The sequence below is a fragment of the Vulpes vulpes genome, chromosome 5 (assembly GCF_048418805.1).
Source record: "Vulpes vulpes isolate BD-2025 chromosome 5, VulVul3, whole genome shotgun sequence".
Lineage (NCBI taxonomy): Eukaryota > Metazoa > Chordata > Mammalia > Carnivora > Canidae > Vulpes > Vulpes vulpes.
The window spans coordinates 109,240,294-109,253,832 of NC_132784.1; the positions used below are offsets into that span (position 1 = coordinate 109,240,294).

The window sequence follows — 13,539 nt, forward strand, 5'->3', positions numbered from 1 at the left end:
CACTACCCTGGCCTGTCTTCCTCCAACGATGGCAGCTTCCAGACCAGCCTGGCAAGGGCCCTCTGTTTCCTCCTCAAAGCAAAGTACTAGGCTTAAGATGTAGTCCCTGGATCTCTTGGAATCTGCTTGAAGTTGCAAGATTCCTGATGTTTGGAACAGCTGCCTATCTCTTAGCAGGGATAAATGTTGAGTTTCCACACCAGGGGCCAAACACCAATTGTACGATTGCAGTTTCGGGGGAGATGTGGCCTACCAGCAGCCCATGTGGAAAAGGACAGAGGAGGGTTGGTTAATAACATACACGGGATGAGTCAGCGGCAGCCACCGAAAATGCTAACCCCAAATCGGGCCATGTTAATGGGTGTTCTCTGGCCAGAAAGAGGAGATGAGGTCCTGAACACATGGTCATTGGGAAGCTGCAACAGGTCTGGGTGCCATAATTTAGGGGGGAGAGGGAAAAACTGGAGCAGGTTCAGAAACAAAGGGAACAGAACAGAGAGGGCAGCTCTGCCCACATCTGACAGATCTTGGAAGTAGGATTTGACATTTCGAATGGCCAGCCCTGAGCAATCAATGGACCAGATGTGGCAGTGCCAGGGAAATGAATTTTGACCCAATATAAACCTAACACTTGGGCCAGAGGAGGTGTATGTTTGCTCCCACCTCTAAAAGTCAATAATTTGGGGTGTCTCTCCTAAAGCCTGTCTACCTTACTTCCACAAACTCTCAGAAAACAGTGTTTCTGATAAAAGGGAGAATATGGCTGCATCGTCATGAAGAGCTTCTGGACAGTGGCTTTGTGGCATCTTCTGTCTTTAAAAAGGTGAAACGATAGCGTTGAGTCTAAAACAAACGACCACGTGACATGATCAGGAGACTCTTCCACAGATGGAAAGATGTCTGTCTACCTGCCCACGATGTCACGGAGCTGGCTCAGGTCAAAGTGAAATGACACTGGGGGAGGAGTGGGATTCACGATCCCCAGTCCATTGAGAGAGAGAACATAAAGCATAAAAGAAAAAACCCCGAAGGAACAAAGTGTCTCTTTAATGGTTTGGACACGTCACTTAGCCCCATCGGCATCTGCACCTGGACCAGTTCTGCAAAGCGGGTGATGTGCTGTGGGTTCTAATGCTCACCCCATTGTTTCACAGCCTGCAGGCCGGGAAGGCCTGTGGGACCATTGGGTGAGTATAACCCTTCATTGCAGAGAAGTACAGTTGCCCAGAAAGGTGAACCTGGCCTACCTGACTCAGTGGCTGAGCTGTCTGGGGAAGTGAGGTCCCTGGATTCCTGACCCCGCCATGTGCTTTCACCTGTACTAGAGTGCTCCCCCCATCCCTACTGTGAACACAGTGCTCAACCATCAGTTAAGTAAGTGGCATTTGTTAATCACATATATGAGCCTGGCTCTGCCCTAAGGACCCCACGGCTTAGAATATGATTATGAGACTGTCTCCATCGTGAAGGTGCCCAAGAGCCAGCTGGGGGAAAGACATTCCTAGCAAACACTTGTGAGTGATCTCTGCTAATCAGCCTGCCTTCCAGATGCAAAGACCATTTCGAGGGGCCTGGGTCCCAGATCAGATGAGAACCCATCCACTTCCAGGGTATTCTCTACAGGGAATACTCTGACCACTAGAGTATTCATAACCATATTTCATACATTCAAGACCTCTAGTGAAACCAAAACTCTGTTGGGCATTTAAAAATATTCCTTATGATGGCATTTGCTCTACTTTTTTTTTTCTTGCCTGACTTCTATTTTATATATTATCCTAAGAATACTTTTGTAATTCATATTTTCCCCCCACACTCTACCTGGGGTGGCAGAAAGGACAAAGGACAGGTGTCAGGGGACATGCCACTAGCCGTCTGGGCCACAGAGAGAAACCTCCCAGCCCTGCTTAAGCCCCAAAGATTCATCTGAAACAATGGATAAAACTATTTGTTCTGTCTACCTCACAGGTTTGTCCTAAAGATCAAGCGAAATCATGTATGTGAAAGTATCCCAGAAAGTATAAAGCGGCACTCAAATGTAAAGTATTAAACTCTTTGCCCTTTTCTCTCGTTTCCCTGAAGTCATATTCTGTGTTTGGCTTGTGCCTGCTGGCAGAAAGCGCTTCTAATGGCGAGTGGGGTCAAGGCCCCCCGGAGCACTCTTGAGCCACAGCTGCCAACACTTTTTTTTTTTTTTTTTTTTTTAAATAAGGAAGTGGTCCTGTCCTTGGAGAAGGGAATAGAAAGTGCTCGCTATGTGGCATCTTGCCCGCCTGCTCAGGATCACTGTGCCAAAGTTCCTGGCCATTCCAAGTCAGTTTCCTGCAGCTCAGGAGTTGAGGGGCCCCCAGAGAAGCCGGCCCAACTGACCGTCCCGTGGTGCTCACTCGGCGGCTCCGTTTTCCTCACCTGTAATATCAGGATAATCATTGTCTCCACCTCATAGGGTTGCTGTAAAGATTAAACGAGTTAACTGTGTAACCAAGCCTGGCAGGTAATAAAATGTTCGATAAATGTTAGGATCTATTTATTGAGCATCCCCTTGGGGCCGGGCACCGTGCTCACCTCCTGGACTACACAGATGATTAAGACCCGAGTCGCGCTCCTGGAGGGGCTCGAGGTCGGACCGCTGTAAGCTGAGGTTAGGAGGTGTAGGGAGTTGAGATCTCCCTTCTCCCCCCGCCCCAGTACTCTGCTCCCCTAAGTGCGCCCCCTTAGCTGACTTCCTGCTCAGTGGCACTGCGGGCTCGCGTCTGGGGGGGTCCCATCCCACCTCGTCTCTGCCCCCCAGAGCCCCCATTCGAGCTTGGGGCCGCGGCTCCTAAGGCAGCCGCACACCCCATCCGCGGACGGGGTTCCATCTGAGCCGGCCGGCGCGTTTGGAGCTCAGGGGAAGTTGGGAACTTTGCAGGAGCCCGGCTGCAGGAGCAGGGGGACTGGGGGGCTCCGGGGTGTGGGCGCCCCCCCCCACCGCCCCCGCAGGCCATCACACACCTCCGGCAGCTCCCCCAGGCTTCCGAGGGCGCGCGGGGAGGGCCGCGGTGCCCGAGCGCCCGCGGCGGTGGAGAGCTGCCGGGGAGCCGGGGGCGCCTCGAGGGAGCCCCGAGGGAGCCCCGAGGGAGCCCCCGCACGTGGAGGGGAGGAAACTTTGCGCGGCTGCGAGGCGGCCGCGGCGAGCCGGGCCGGGGAAGGGAGCCCGGCGGCCGCTCCAGGGGCGCGCTCCCAGCCCGCCTCCCCGCGCACCCCACCCCTTCCCTCCGCCGCGCGCAGCGCCGCGGCCCCTGTGAGCTGCGGCCGGATCCGCCCCGGCGCAGCAGGGCCCGACTCGCACCCACGACCCCGGGCCTCCGCCCTCGCTCCCGGCCCCGGAGAAGCCCCGGGCCTCCCCGCCGCCCCCCAGCAGCGACGCGGGCGGCCAGGACGCCCCGAGAAGGCCGGCCGCCCGCGGCCACGTCCCGGCCCGGCCCGGGCGCGCCGAGGAGCGGAGCCAGGGGCCGGCGCTCGCTCGGGCTCCCTCCCGGCCGCGCCGCCTGCAGCCCCGAGGGCCTCCGCCGGCCCCGGCCGCAGCTCCCCGCGGCGCCCGGCCGCCGCCTCCCGCCCCGGCCGCGGGGAGCGAGCTCGCCCACCAGGTAAGGACGGCTGCGCGCCGCGGGGCTCCGGCTCGGGCGGGCGTGTTTCGGAAAGTTGATTTGAAATGCGTCCAAGAGTGAGCAGGGCCAGCCGCGGCTCCTCCCCGAGGCGACTTCCCCGCTCCCGCAGACGTTCCCGGCACCGGCCGGCCGGCGGGAGGACCGCCCCGCGCGCCCCCAGCGGCTCTCGGCGCCCGGGGTCCGCGAGCAGGCGGGCGCGCTCCGGCTCGCTCTCCCGGCCCCGCCCGGGCCCCGGCAGGTGAGGGGCGCGAGGGGGGAACACCCGCCCCTCGGTCCCGGCCTCCCCGCGGCGCTGGGTCCCCGCGGAGCCGTCCCTAGGGCCCGCAGGGGTGCAGGTCGGGGCGGAGTCGGACTCGGGATGGGGAACCGGGGCTGGGGACCGGGCGAGGGTGTGCGCGGGGGCGGGGGGGGCAGGGAAGGGGAAGCGCAGTTGGGGGGCGGAGGTCTCAGTACAAAACGCGTTGACTTCAAGTGAAATCAGATCACTCAGCAGTTCGCGGTGACTCGCCTCTCTGCTCCCACCCCACGTTGCTCTGGGCTGGACTCTCATCCTGGTGACCCCGGACACTCCCTCCGTGCTTTCCCAGGAGTGCGGCGGCCCCGGGCTCCCGGTCCCGGAGCGCACGGACCCCAGAAGCAGCGTTTCCTCTCCTCCGCAGGTCCTCCCGGCCCGGCCCGAACATGCTGGACGGCCTGAAGATGGAGGAGAACTTTCAAAGCGCCATCGAGACTTCGGCGTCCTTCTCGTCGCTGCTGGGTGAGTGTTCAGGCCGCGCGCCCCGGGGCGCACCCTCTTTGCACCGGACCCCAGCCCTGCAGCCCGGCTCGCCGGGACCCGGTCGGCAGGAAAGGGACCCCGCGCGCCCCGCGCGCCCCGCGCGCCCCGCGTCTGGCGCCCAGTGGAGCCCACGCGCCGTCTGTCCATCAGTCCCCGTGTGTCCTTCCTACCCCAAGCCGCCCCAAGGCCTCCCGCGCCGGGCACCGAATTCCCCAAAGCGGCGAGGGGCGGGCGAGATGGCTCGCGGGCGTCTGAGTGGCAAGTGATTAAAAATACCCAGGGCTGGATTTTTAATCACGGAGCTGATGGACGCGTCGCAAATGCCGCCCGCTTCTCCGCGGCCTAGGGGCGAGCGCAGGGCAGCCGAGGCTCGCAGGCGCCCAAGTTCGAGGCGGCTTCTCGCCCCCCCCCGCCCCCACCAGCTCCAGCCCGGGTCTCAGCCTCGGGCACGGCCGAAGGGCTTTTCCGGGCCGGTGGGCAGCGCAGCGCAGCGCGGGGATTAGCCCGCGCGGCAGGGCCCTCGCCTCGGTTTTAATTAACTGGAGCCGGACCTCGAGGCCGGCGGGTCCCCCCTGCCTCCCCGATCCTTCTGCAGCGACGGCGGAGGAGCCGCGAGCCAAGGGCTTCGAAAGCGCGTCCACGCGCGGGGGTCCTGCTGACCTGAGGCCAGGGATTCGCAACCCCACCTCCCACCCCGACCTGGGTGCTTCTCGGGTGTTTTACTATTTTAGCGGGAGGGGTTTTCGTTTTGTCATTTAAACCTCTTGCCTCCTCCCGGCATTCGGAACCGCTAGAGCCGGGAGGTGATGGTGATGAGACTGGAGACGGTTCGGCTGGAGAAACCACATCCAGGGAGGACCCTCCACCATCCCCAGCTGAAACGAAATCCCGGGCGCACTGCGTTCCCTCCTTTCAACCGGGTTTGCGGAAACTTCTCGACTCCGTCCAGCGTCGGAAGAGCGGGGGGGGGGGGGCCCTCCCCAGCTGGCATTGCCCTGGCACGGAGCGCGCGCGACCTTGTGCCCACAGCGCGCGTCGCGGCTCCCAGTGTGCGCTCCGCGGCTCCCACCGCCCGGGTCCCGGCCCTGAACGCCGAGACAGGACAATTTTACAACTGAGAACTATCTTTTCTACTTTTCTGAGCCCTCCCCTGCGCGCCCCAAGGCGACAGGCTCCACTCAAGAGCTGGTGGCAGGATCCCCCAGGGGGGGAAAAAAAAAACACAAGAGTGTCGCGAGGAAATGGGGAAGGGTCAGGCCCTTTGGGACACCACGCGCAAGAGTATTGTTATCAGGGGACAAGGCCTTCTTTAAATAGCTGTGAAATGTGCCGACAAAAGCGGCCAAGTGTTCCCCTATCCTAAAAATAGGGCATTACCCCCACACACAAAATAGAGGAACAAAACAGACAAAAGTCCAAAGGGTAGGCTAGAGAGGATTCCCTCTTTCCGCGGAGTGGGTTTGGGGTGGGTGCAAAATCGCAGGCGCTGCAGCTGAGCCGGCCGGATTCCCGGAATTCCCGCAGCATCTCCGCGCCCTGCTTCTTTCCTCTTTTTTTTTCCTCTTCTATTTTGATGCGTCTTAATTATTTATATGTGTATGTACAAAAATACACATAAAATCCTACGTTTAAACCCACCTGCAATTTGTACTCCGGCCAAGGCACTTTGGGGGTTCATTGCTTTTTTTCCCACAGTACTGAGTTTGCCTGGAGCCAGACGGTATTTTTTTGTATGCCTGAGACTTTTTAGGAAAAAAATAAAAATTTTAAACCTTTCCCTCAGAAAATACAACAGAAATTGCATTTTAGCAAAAAGACAAGACCAATCCTCCAAAATTCTTTTTATAGACTCACAAATTTAATATTAAAAGAGACAAGCAGGGTGAGTGACTTAATGCTTAGGTGATAAAGGTGGGAGCGCAAATTTATTTGTAGTCTAATTGTACGGGATGTGCGCTCCTTTGCGCGAATACCTGGGTAGATTGGATCATTAAGGCCGCTTATTGATTTCTGCCCCTTCCCATATAGGAGAATTTGAACTTTCCCATAGAGTCGCTGTTTTATTAGAAACAACACCTGGTTTGATTTTTCTCTGTTTTCCAAAACTCGGTTTGGTTGATTAGCAGGGATGGGGGGTTTCCCAGGATGGGGAGCGCGGGTTGCGGGGGGGCGGGGGGAATCGGCGGGTGTAGGATTGATCGGAGTGTGGCCGGGATGCTGAGCCGGCGCGGTTGACCCGCGAACGTCTGTTGCTGTTGCAGGCAGAGCGGTGAGCCCCAAGTCTGTCTGCGAGGGCTGTCAACGGGTCATCTCGGACAGGTTTCTGCTGCGGCTCAACGACAGCTTCTGGCACGAGCAGTGCGTGCAGTGCGCCTCCTGCAAAGAGCCCCTGGAGACCACCTGCTTCTACCGGGACAAGAAGCTCTACTGCAAGTACGACTACGAGAAGTAAGTGATCGCGCCGCCGGAGCGCGCCCCCCGCACCCGCGCACCCAGAGGCGCCGGAGGCGCGTTCACCTGCAGGCGGTGCGCTCCCCGGGGCCGCAGAGACGCGCGCGCTGCGCCCTCCCCGGGCTGCCCCGCTGGCGTGCGGGCCTCCCAGGCAGGGCGCCCTCCCCAACTCGGCTGATCCCGTGGACACACCTCTGTGCGCGCTCCGACCCATCCGGCTCGTTCCCGCCGCTCCCCTTCTCTGGGGTGCCCCGTGGGCCGCCGGCGGCCAGGTCTCCTGGGGGGCGTCCACGCCGTCGCACCCACGTGTCTGCGCCCCCCCGCGCGCTGGGATGGGAGCAAGCCCTGCGGCTTCAGCTCCCGCGGCCTCCGGCGCGGCCCGTCCCCAGTGTGCGCATCTGTCCACGGGCGTCCCGACAGCCGGTGCTCAGCAATGCTGCTTCCTCTGCGCTCTGCGCACACCCCGTTTGCCTTTGCTCTCCATGATGCCCCGGACCCCTCCTCCTCCGCCCAGAGTCTCCAAAACCCTGGGGGCGCAGGGGCCTTTAGGCCAGAAGCGCGGCCTGGTCTGAGGCCCCCTCCTCCCTTGCTCGCCTCCCCTCCCCCGAATCCCCCGTGGGGGTGTGCACCGCAGCTCCGCAGCGGATTCACTTCTCTCCAGCCGACGTGAACATTCTGGGGTGTTCTGAGAATTAGTTGGCAGGTATTTAAGCAAGTAGATTATTTGGAATCTCGATTTCTGTAATGCCTTAAAGCCTGGATGCGGCCGGGAGTGGGAGTTAGAAGGATTTCCTGGTTCTCGCCAGGCAGGCCCGGAGTTGCTTAGTGGGTCCATGGAGAAGGGGAACTGCTTTTCCTTGCAAGAGCGGCTAGTTCACGGGGACACTGGCTTCGCAAAGCTGATCACGCACGGTTTGGAGGAAAAAGCGGAGGAACGCAGGCCTGTGTTGTTTTTTTTGTTTTGTTTTGTTTTGTTTTGTTTTTGCACACGAGGACTGGTGTGTATGGCCAAGGGGCCGCGCGTGCGCGCGCAGAATTCCACATGTGTTACTGGTGAATAAGACAGCAGTAGGTGAGGATAATTGAAGGAGGGGCAGTGTGCACGAAAAGCAGCTCCTATCACGGTATTAAAAACACAGCTAAGGGTTGTGTGTGTGTGGAAGTCTCCTTGTAGCAAGAACAACAACAAAAAACGCTGAGAAAAACCAGAAGTGTCTTCCTTTCCGTGTTGCCTGGGCTATGAGGGTTACTGAAAGCTGGCGAAGCTCATACCCAGTGACCACACACACGCACACAATCTTTTTTTTGGCCGCACAGGGCTCTTTTGCCCACCATATACTTGAGCTTTGCCCTCCTGTGGAAGGGGTCCTGGGCCTGGATGCTGGTTTTGAAAAGATAACTTTGCATCTTTAGCCCTAAAAAAGAATCCATGTTCGGTTTTGGATGAGTTGGACAATACAGAAACGTATAAAGAAATGAAAACACATGACCACTTTACAAAGTGGTAATTATGGTTAACATTTTTTAAAGAAGACATGCCTGTATCCGTTCTTGGTTGTCTGTTTGTTGCCACAGTGTCTGAGTGAAAAGTGCAATTTTTAGGGAATTAAGCAGATTTCGCCCACAGAACTTCAAGTATCACCTTTGGATAAAGCTTCTGGTGGATTGCTCTCGCTTCCCCCCTCCTCCCCCCACCCGCCCTCTCCTGCTTTTCATCTGAAGGTTTTGGGATTGTGTAGACCCAATCTTTATCTTTCTGCTTATAGATTACTGAAATGTCCACATCCTTCAGGCACAACACTAGCGAATTCAAAAGTATTGGAGCTTAGGAAAGGATTTGGGTTGTGAATTTCTATTCTGTTTGTTAAAAAAAAAAATCGCGAATCAAAGAAGGCTTAAGGGTCAACACAGCTGTCTGGCCAGTCAGATCTTCTTTAAGGAAGTCAGGCTGTGTCAAGAGGGGAAGAAACAGTTGTTGTAAAGTACTTAACACAACAATGTCCCCTCCATTTCAGCCTCCCAGGTTTGGCGCAGTTTGGGCTTATTAGCCTACTAGGGTCAGTTCTCCTCTCTCACAGCTATTTCTGCAAAGGGAAAATTGCAGGGATCAACTTGCCAGCTGTTGGCCAGAACCAAAAAGATTTTGTAGAGGAGCATGAGCTGCATTGTTCAGAGAGGTGATGATGTTACAATGAGGGGTTTTCGTTTTAATTTTAACGTCTATTTCGGAAACACATGTGCAAAAAATGGAGTTGTTTGCCCTCGTTAGCTCAATGCACACTATCACCATGGGTCTGTGCCCGGCCTCTCTCTCTCTTTCTCTTTTTAAAGGATGACTTTTATTCCTAGTTTCTCTTCCGTTCCCCATCCCAATCCCAGCCTTCTTCAAAACAAAATGGGGTTTTAATACATCTGATTGTCTTAATGGCATTAGCATGCATGGTGGTTGCTGGGTTGGTTTGTTTCAAAATTAGGCTCAAGACAGATTCCTTTAATCAGCCAGCTGTTACCAAGCTTCTCGAGGCAAGGCATTGGGCTGTGGGATGAGAGGCTGTGAGACCGAGTCCCAGCTGCCTTCAGGGGGCTTGTAACCCGGCCCTATTGCCTTTCTGTATTCTCCCAACTATCCCAACTATCGAGCATTTCTTAGAAGCCTCCTCTAAGGGCAGGACTAGGTGTTGCCCAGAAGCGATCCTGAATGACCAGATCTTTATCCTCCAGAGGGTCAATTCAGCTGCAGATAATCACCGTGAGACAGGCACAGCACGTTTCCTCTTTAACGAATTGATCATTTAAGAATAATTTTGCCCTTTCGAGTGGGTCTTTTTAAAATCTGAGGCCCAGGCGAGGCAAACAGAGGGAGGAGGGAAAAAAGGTGGAGGTGAGGCAGTGGGACAGCGTGGGGGTAAATGAAGAAGCACATCATGAAGATTCGGGGCTGGTGTGCCCTGCTTTCCAAACTCGCCAAGTGTAAATGCTATTCCTTCATGTTAAGATCAAAGAATGTATAGCCAATGTGCAGTCTCCAGGGACGGTCATACACATAAAACGTAATATTAACAAGGGGAGTTTATAGTATTTGCTTTAGCCATTTATATGTGCTTTTTCAGGCTGTGGGCAGTTTTGCATTTGAATTATTAGCTGCCTATTCGTGGTGTCAGGTGGCCAGCTAAAAGGTGAAAATTCTACTCCATCAGCTAGTGGCTTTACCTTCTTGGTGTCAAACACCAAATTTGTCTAATTAAAAAAAAAATGGAATTGACAGTGGCATCTGAGACACAGCCATTTGTTTAAGACTTCAGGATGTTTTGTTAAATATTTGTCTCGTACACTATGACACCCTCAGGAGTAATTTATCTTCTGATCATCCAAAACAAATAAGCATTTAAGGCGGAGCGCAGAACACTGATTTATGAATGTCCATAGGAATTAAGAGCTGGAGGTGGTCTTTTTGGTGCATGACAAGTCATCAGAGAAAAATAACTCGTTAGGTGGGACGATATGCTTATGGTACTGCCGAAGCTGTACCAAGTGATGTAAAACAGGAGGATCCTCTAGGTATGGATGTTTAAAAACTGGATTCAAAGGTTTTCAGTATTCCTGAAAGTTAGCAGACAACCAAAATATTTTCCAGCCTAGGGGACTTCTATTTATATAACTGTTGTTCCCTATTTAACTGAGTTCTCTGTGATCTGGGTAGTTTGGAGATTTCCCTGAATTTGTTCCAAATAAATACTGTAGTTGGACTGTGGCTGGAGACAGAAGAGGCTGCTGAATAACGGGAATGTGGTAATACAATAGATAATTAAGCCTTCTGGAAGGGATCCCACATTTAAATCAAGTTTATATTGTTTCTTTCATGTGCCTGGCAGCTCGGTGCGTCAGCCGGGGCCCTCTCCCCTCACATATGAAGTTTATCATTATCCCCTAGATTGTTCTGGACATCCTAGGAGCAGAGTGGGATAGTTCTGCTGTCATCAGGGCTGTTCTCATAACATCACAACTCCCCACATGTCAGCAAATCCCAGGCCTTGTGAGACCTTTCCTCAGAGGGCCGGTCCATGTTTTCTCCCCTTTCTTTTGGAGCAGACCAATTTTCTGAAGAAAGGGACTAAAATGGGGGCAAAATGGATATCACATTTAGAGTCGTCTCTATCTTGCCTTGGACCTGCTGATTGGCAGCCCCTCGGAGATGATGGCCGAGGTAATGATCTCTATTAGGACCAGTAATGAACTAATGCTGCGTTTTGTCAAGGTGTAGTGTAGGATGTGAGTGTGTGTGTGTGTGTGTGTGTGTGTGTGCGTGGGGAGGAGAATTCGTTTGGTCTTATATTCCTGTGACATTACTTGGAGATCAAAATGGGGCATGCAGCTACTCATAAAAGGAGCCCAGAGATGAAATTACAGAGGCAGTTGTTAGATTTTTGCTGTACTTACTTTATCTTTTGCTGGCCCGGCTCCTGGCATAATAAAATGTAAGGAATATAAAAATCAAACACAGCTAGGTAATAAATTGATGTCTGCATTAAATTGCAGGGGGGTTTAGCTTGGGATAAGCACTGTCCACGGGCTGTGGCTGTGTGTTGATGCAGGCCGAGTAATCTCTTTTTTTATTTAGTGGGTGATTGGAAACAGTCCTTGCTCAGAGGTGTTTTCTCTTTTTATATGTATTGGTCCCTGGGTAGGACTTCCTTGGAATCTCAGACTTAAAATTTTGAAATAAAATTAGACAGCACAAGTAGATATTAATAGTATTCTGGGAATTGCATATGAACAATGCTTTTCAGAGCAGGGTTGTGGGATTCTTTTGATCCTTACATAAATGGAGCACATTATAAAAAGTTATTTATCCAGTCCAGTGTTGCATACTGTAGAGTCCTGGAACTTTTGTCATCCACCTAGCTACTAAGGACTTGCTTTTGCTTTCAGGTTTCAGTGACCAGAGCTTTTCTGAAAGCTCATCGTTTGTCTTGCTTTTCAGTTTCATTTTTCTAATTTATAGCTTTTTGTATTCGCCGAAATGCTGTTACTGATTTTAGAGAGGCCTCGTCACCGTTGCTTTTTCATTCTGGAAAATTTTTTTGGAGGTCATGAGCAGGTACTGTTTCTCTAGTGAGAACAATTTCCATTTCTTGAATTATCAGATAATTATTCTTTTCGGTCAAAGAAATCATTGGGGTCACAGCGTTTCGAAGTGAGAAAAGAGACGGGAATTTAAGATACGCATTATACTATCAGAAATTTGGTAAAGCTCCTTAGAGCCAATGCCCATACAACACGTCATTGTTGAATCACGTCAAGTTCAAAATAACCCATATTGAATCCCGTCCACTTGATTATTCAGTACAATGGGAGGGAAGGGGGGGGGGCGGCGGGGGGGGGGTGAACTATGGAAGGAAATATGCACTCGCATAGGAAGATGTAAAAACAATTTCTGCCACAACTGTGAACTCTTAGTCCTATTTGAGTGCTTTCCAAAAACTTTTAATTTATTTTTAATTATTTTATTTAAAAAAAGATTTTATTTATTTATTCATGAGAGACACCGAGAGAGGGTCAGAGACACAGGCAGAGGGAGAAGCAGGCTGCCCGCAGAGAGCCTGATGCAGGACTCGATCCCAGGACTCCAGGATCACGACCTGAGCCGAGGGCAGAGGCTCAACCACTGAGCCACCTGAATTATTATTATTTTTTTAATATCTTTCTAACATGGATTTTTCAATGTCCTTTCTCATCTTCAGAGGGGAGTTCTTAGTAAGCCACTTGCGGGCTGAGATGGGAGGATTGAGGGCTGCGGAGGTGGAGGGCCGCTCACACCCTCCATACAGAGCAGAGGGGTCCCTGTCCTGGGAGGGCCCTGTCCTCTTTTCAGCAGGCCTGAGGCCACCCCCTAGGAACCCTTGTGTTTTTCTGAAAGTCTCTTAGTGACATGTAGACCAGTGTTGTTGCCAGCAGCCTTTGCAGATTTGGTTTGGGAGAGTTGGTGATTTTAGGAGCCAAACGTAGAAAAAGTTCTGAAGTAAGTAACATTTGAGGGCAGGAGAAAAGAGGCCCTTCCCTCCCGTGTGCCTGTTTAACTGGGACCTATGGGGAAATGGGCCGGCCGCGCCTTGGGATTTTACATCGTCTCCTCAGTCTTTTTGACTCGCATGATGTGGGATGTTTAAGTCCATTCATCACAATTAGAATTAGTTATGTTATCGCTGACCGACGTCGGCTGCCGCTTTGTGTCTCTTTGTCATATATTAAATGAAACTCAGCCAACCGCCTTGCTGAAATGAAGCGGACACCTTCCAAATGTCAAATTGTTATTTGAGTCGAGCACAATGATCTGTCTCTATATTTTTAACCAAGACGAAATTAATAAAATTGCTATGGCCCTGGCATTAATTAGCGGGAGGATTAGAGCTGTATGGGCTAAAAAGGAGGTGTAAACACTGTAATCTTGCTACATGTTTGTTTTCACACTACTGAAAATAAATAAAATGAGACTTAGGATAGGGATTAAGTTTCTTTTGGCATTACACAGCAGATTCGATCGGAATGCAGCAGGAACACTGAAGTATTAGCAAGACATGATGGAAGGAATACAACCATGGCCCTCAGTCAGTTTCCCACCTTGTGTGTATGCTTGCTCCCATCACAGATGACCCCATCTGG

At 53.0% G+C, this 13,539-nt stretch overlaps 1 protein-coding gene across 1 annotated transcript in view; it reads left to right on the top strand.

Moving 5' to 3' along the window:
• Nucleotides 1-3,817: 3,817 nt before the first annotated feature.
• Nucleotides 3,818-13,539, top strand: part of LMX1A (LIM homeobox transcription factor 1 alpha) — a 149,331-nt gene continuing 139,609 nt past the window's right edge. Inside the window, exons 1-3 of the mRNA XM_072757389.1 lie at nucleotides 3,818-3,888; nucleotides 4,310-4,407; nucleotides 6,690-6,876. Of these exons, the coding sequence (XP_072613490.1) occupies nucleotides 4,332-4,407; nucleotides 6,690-6,876 (263 nt within the window). The 5' untranslated portion in view covers nucleotides 3,818-3,888; nucleotides 4,310-4,331. The remainder of the gene's footprint in view (nucleotides 3,889-4,309; nucleotides 4,408-6,689; nucleotides 6,877-13,539) is intronic.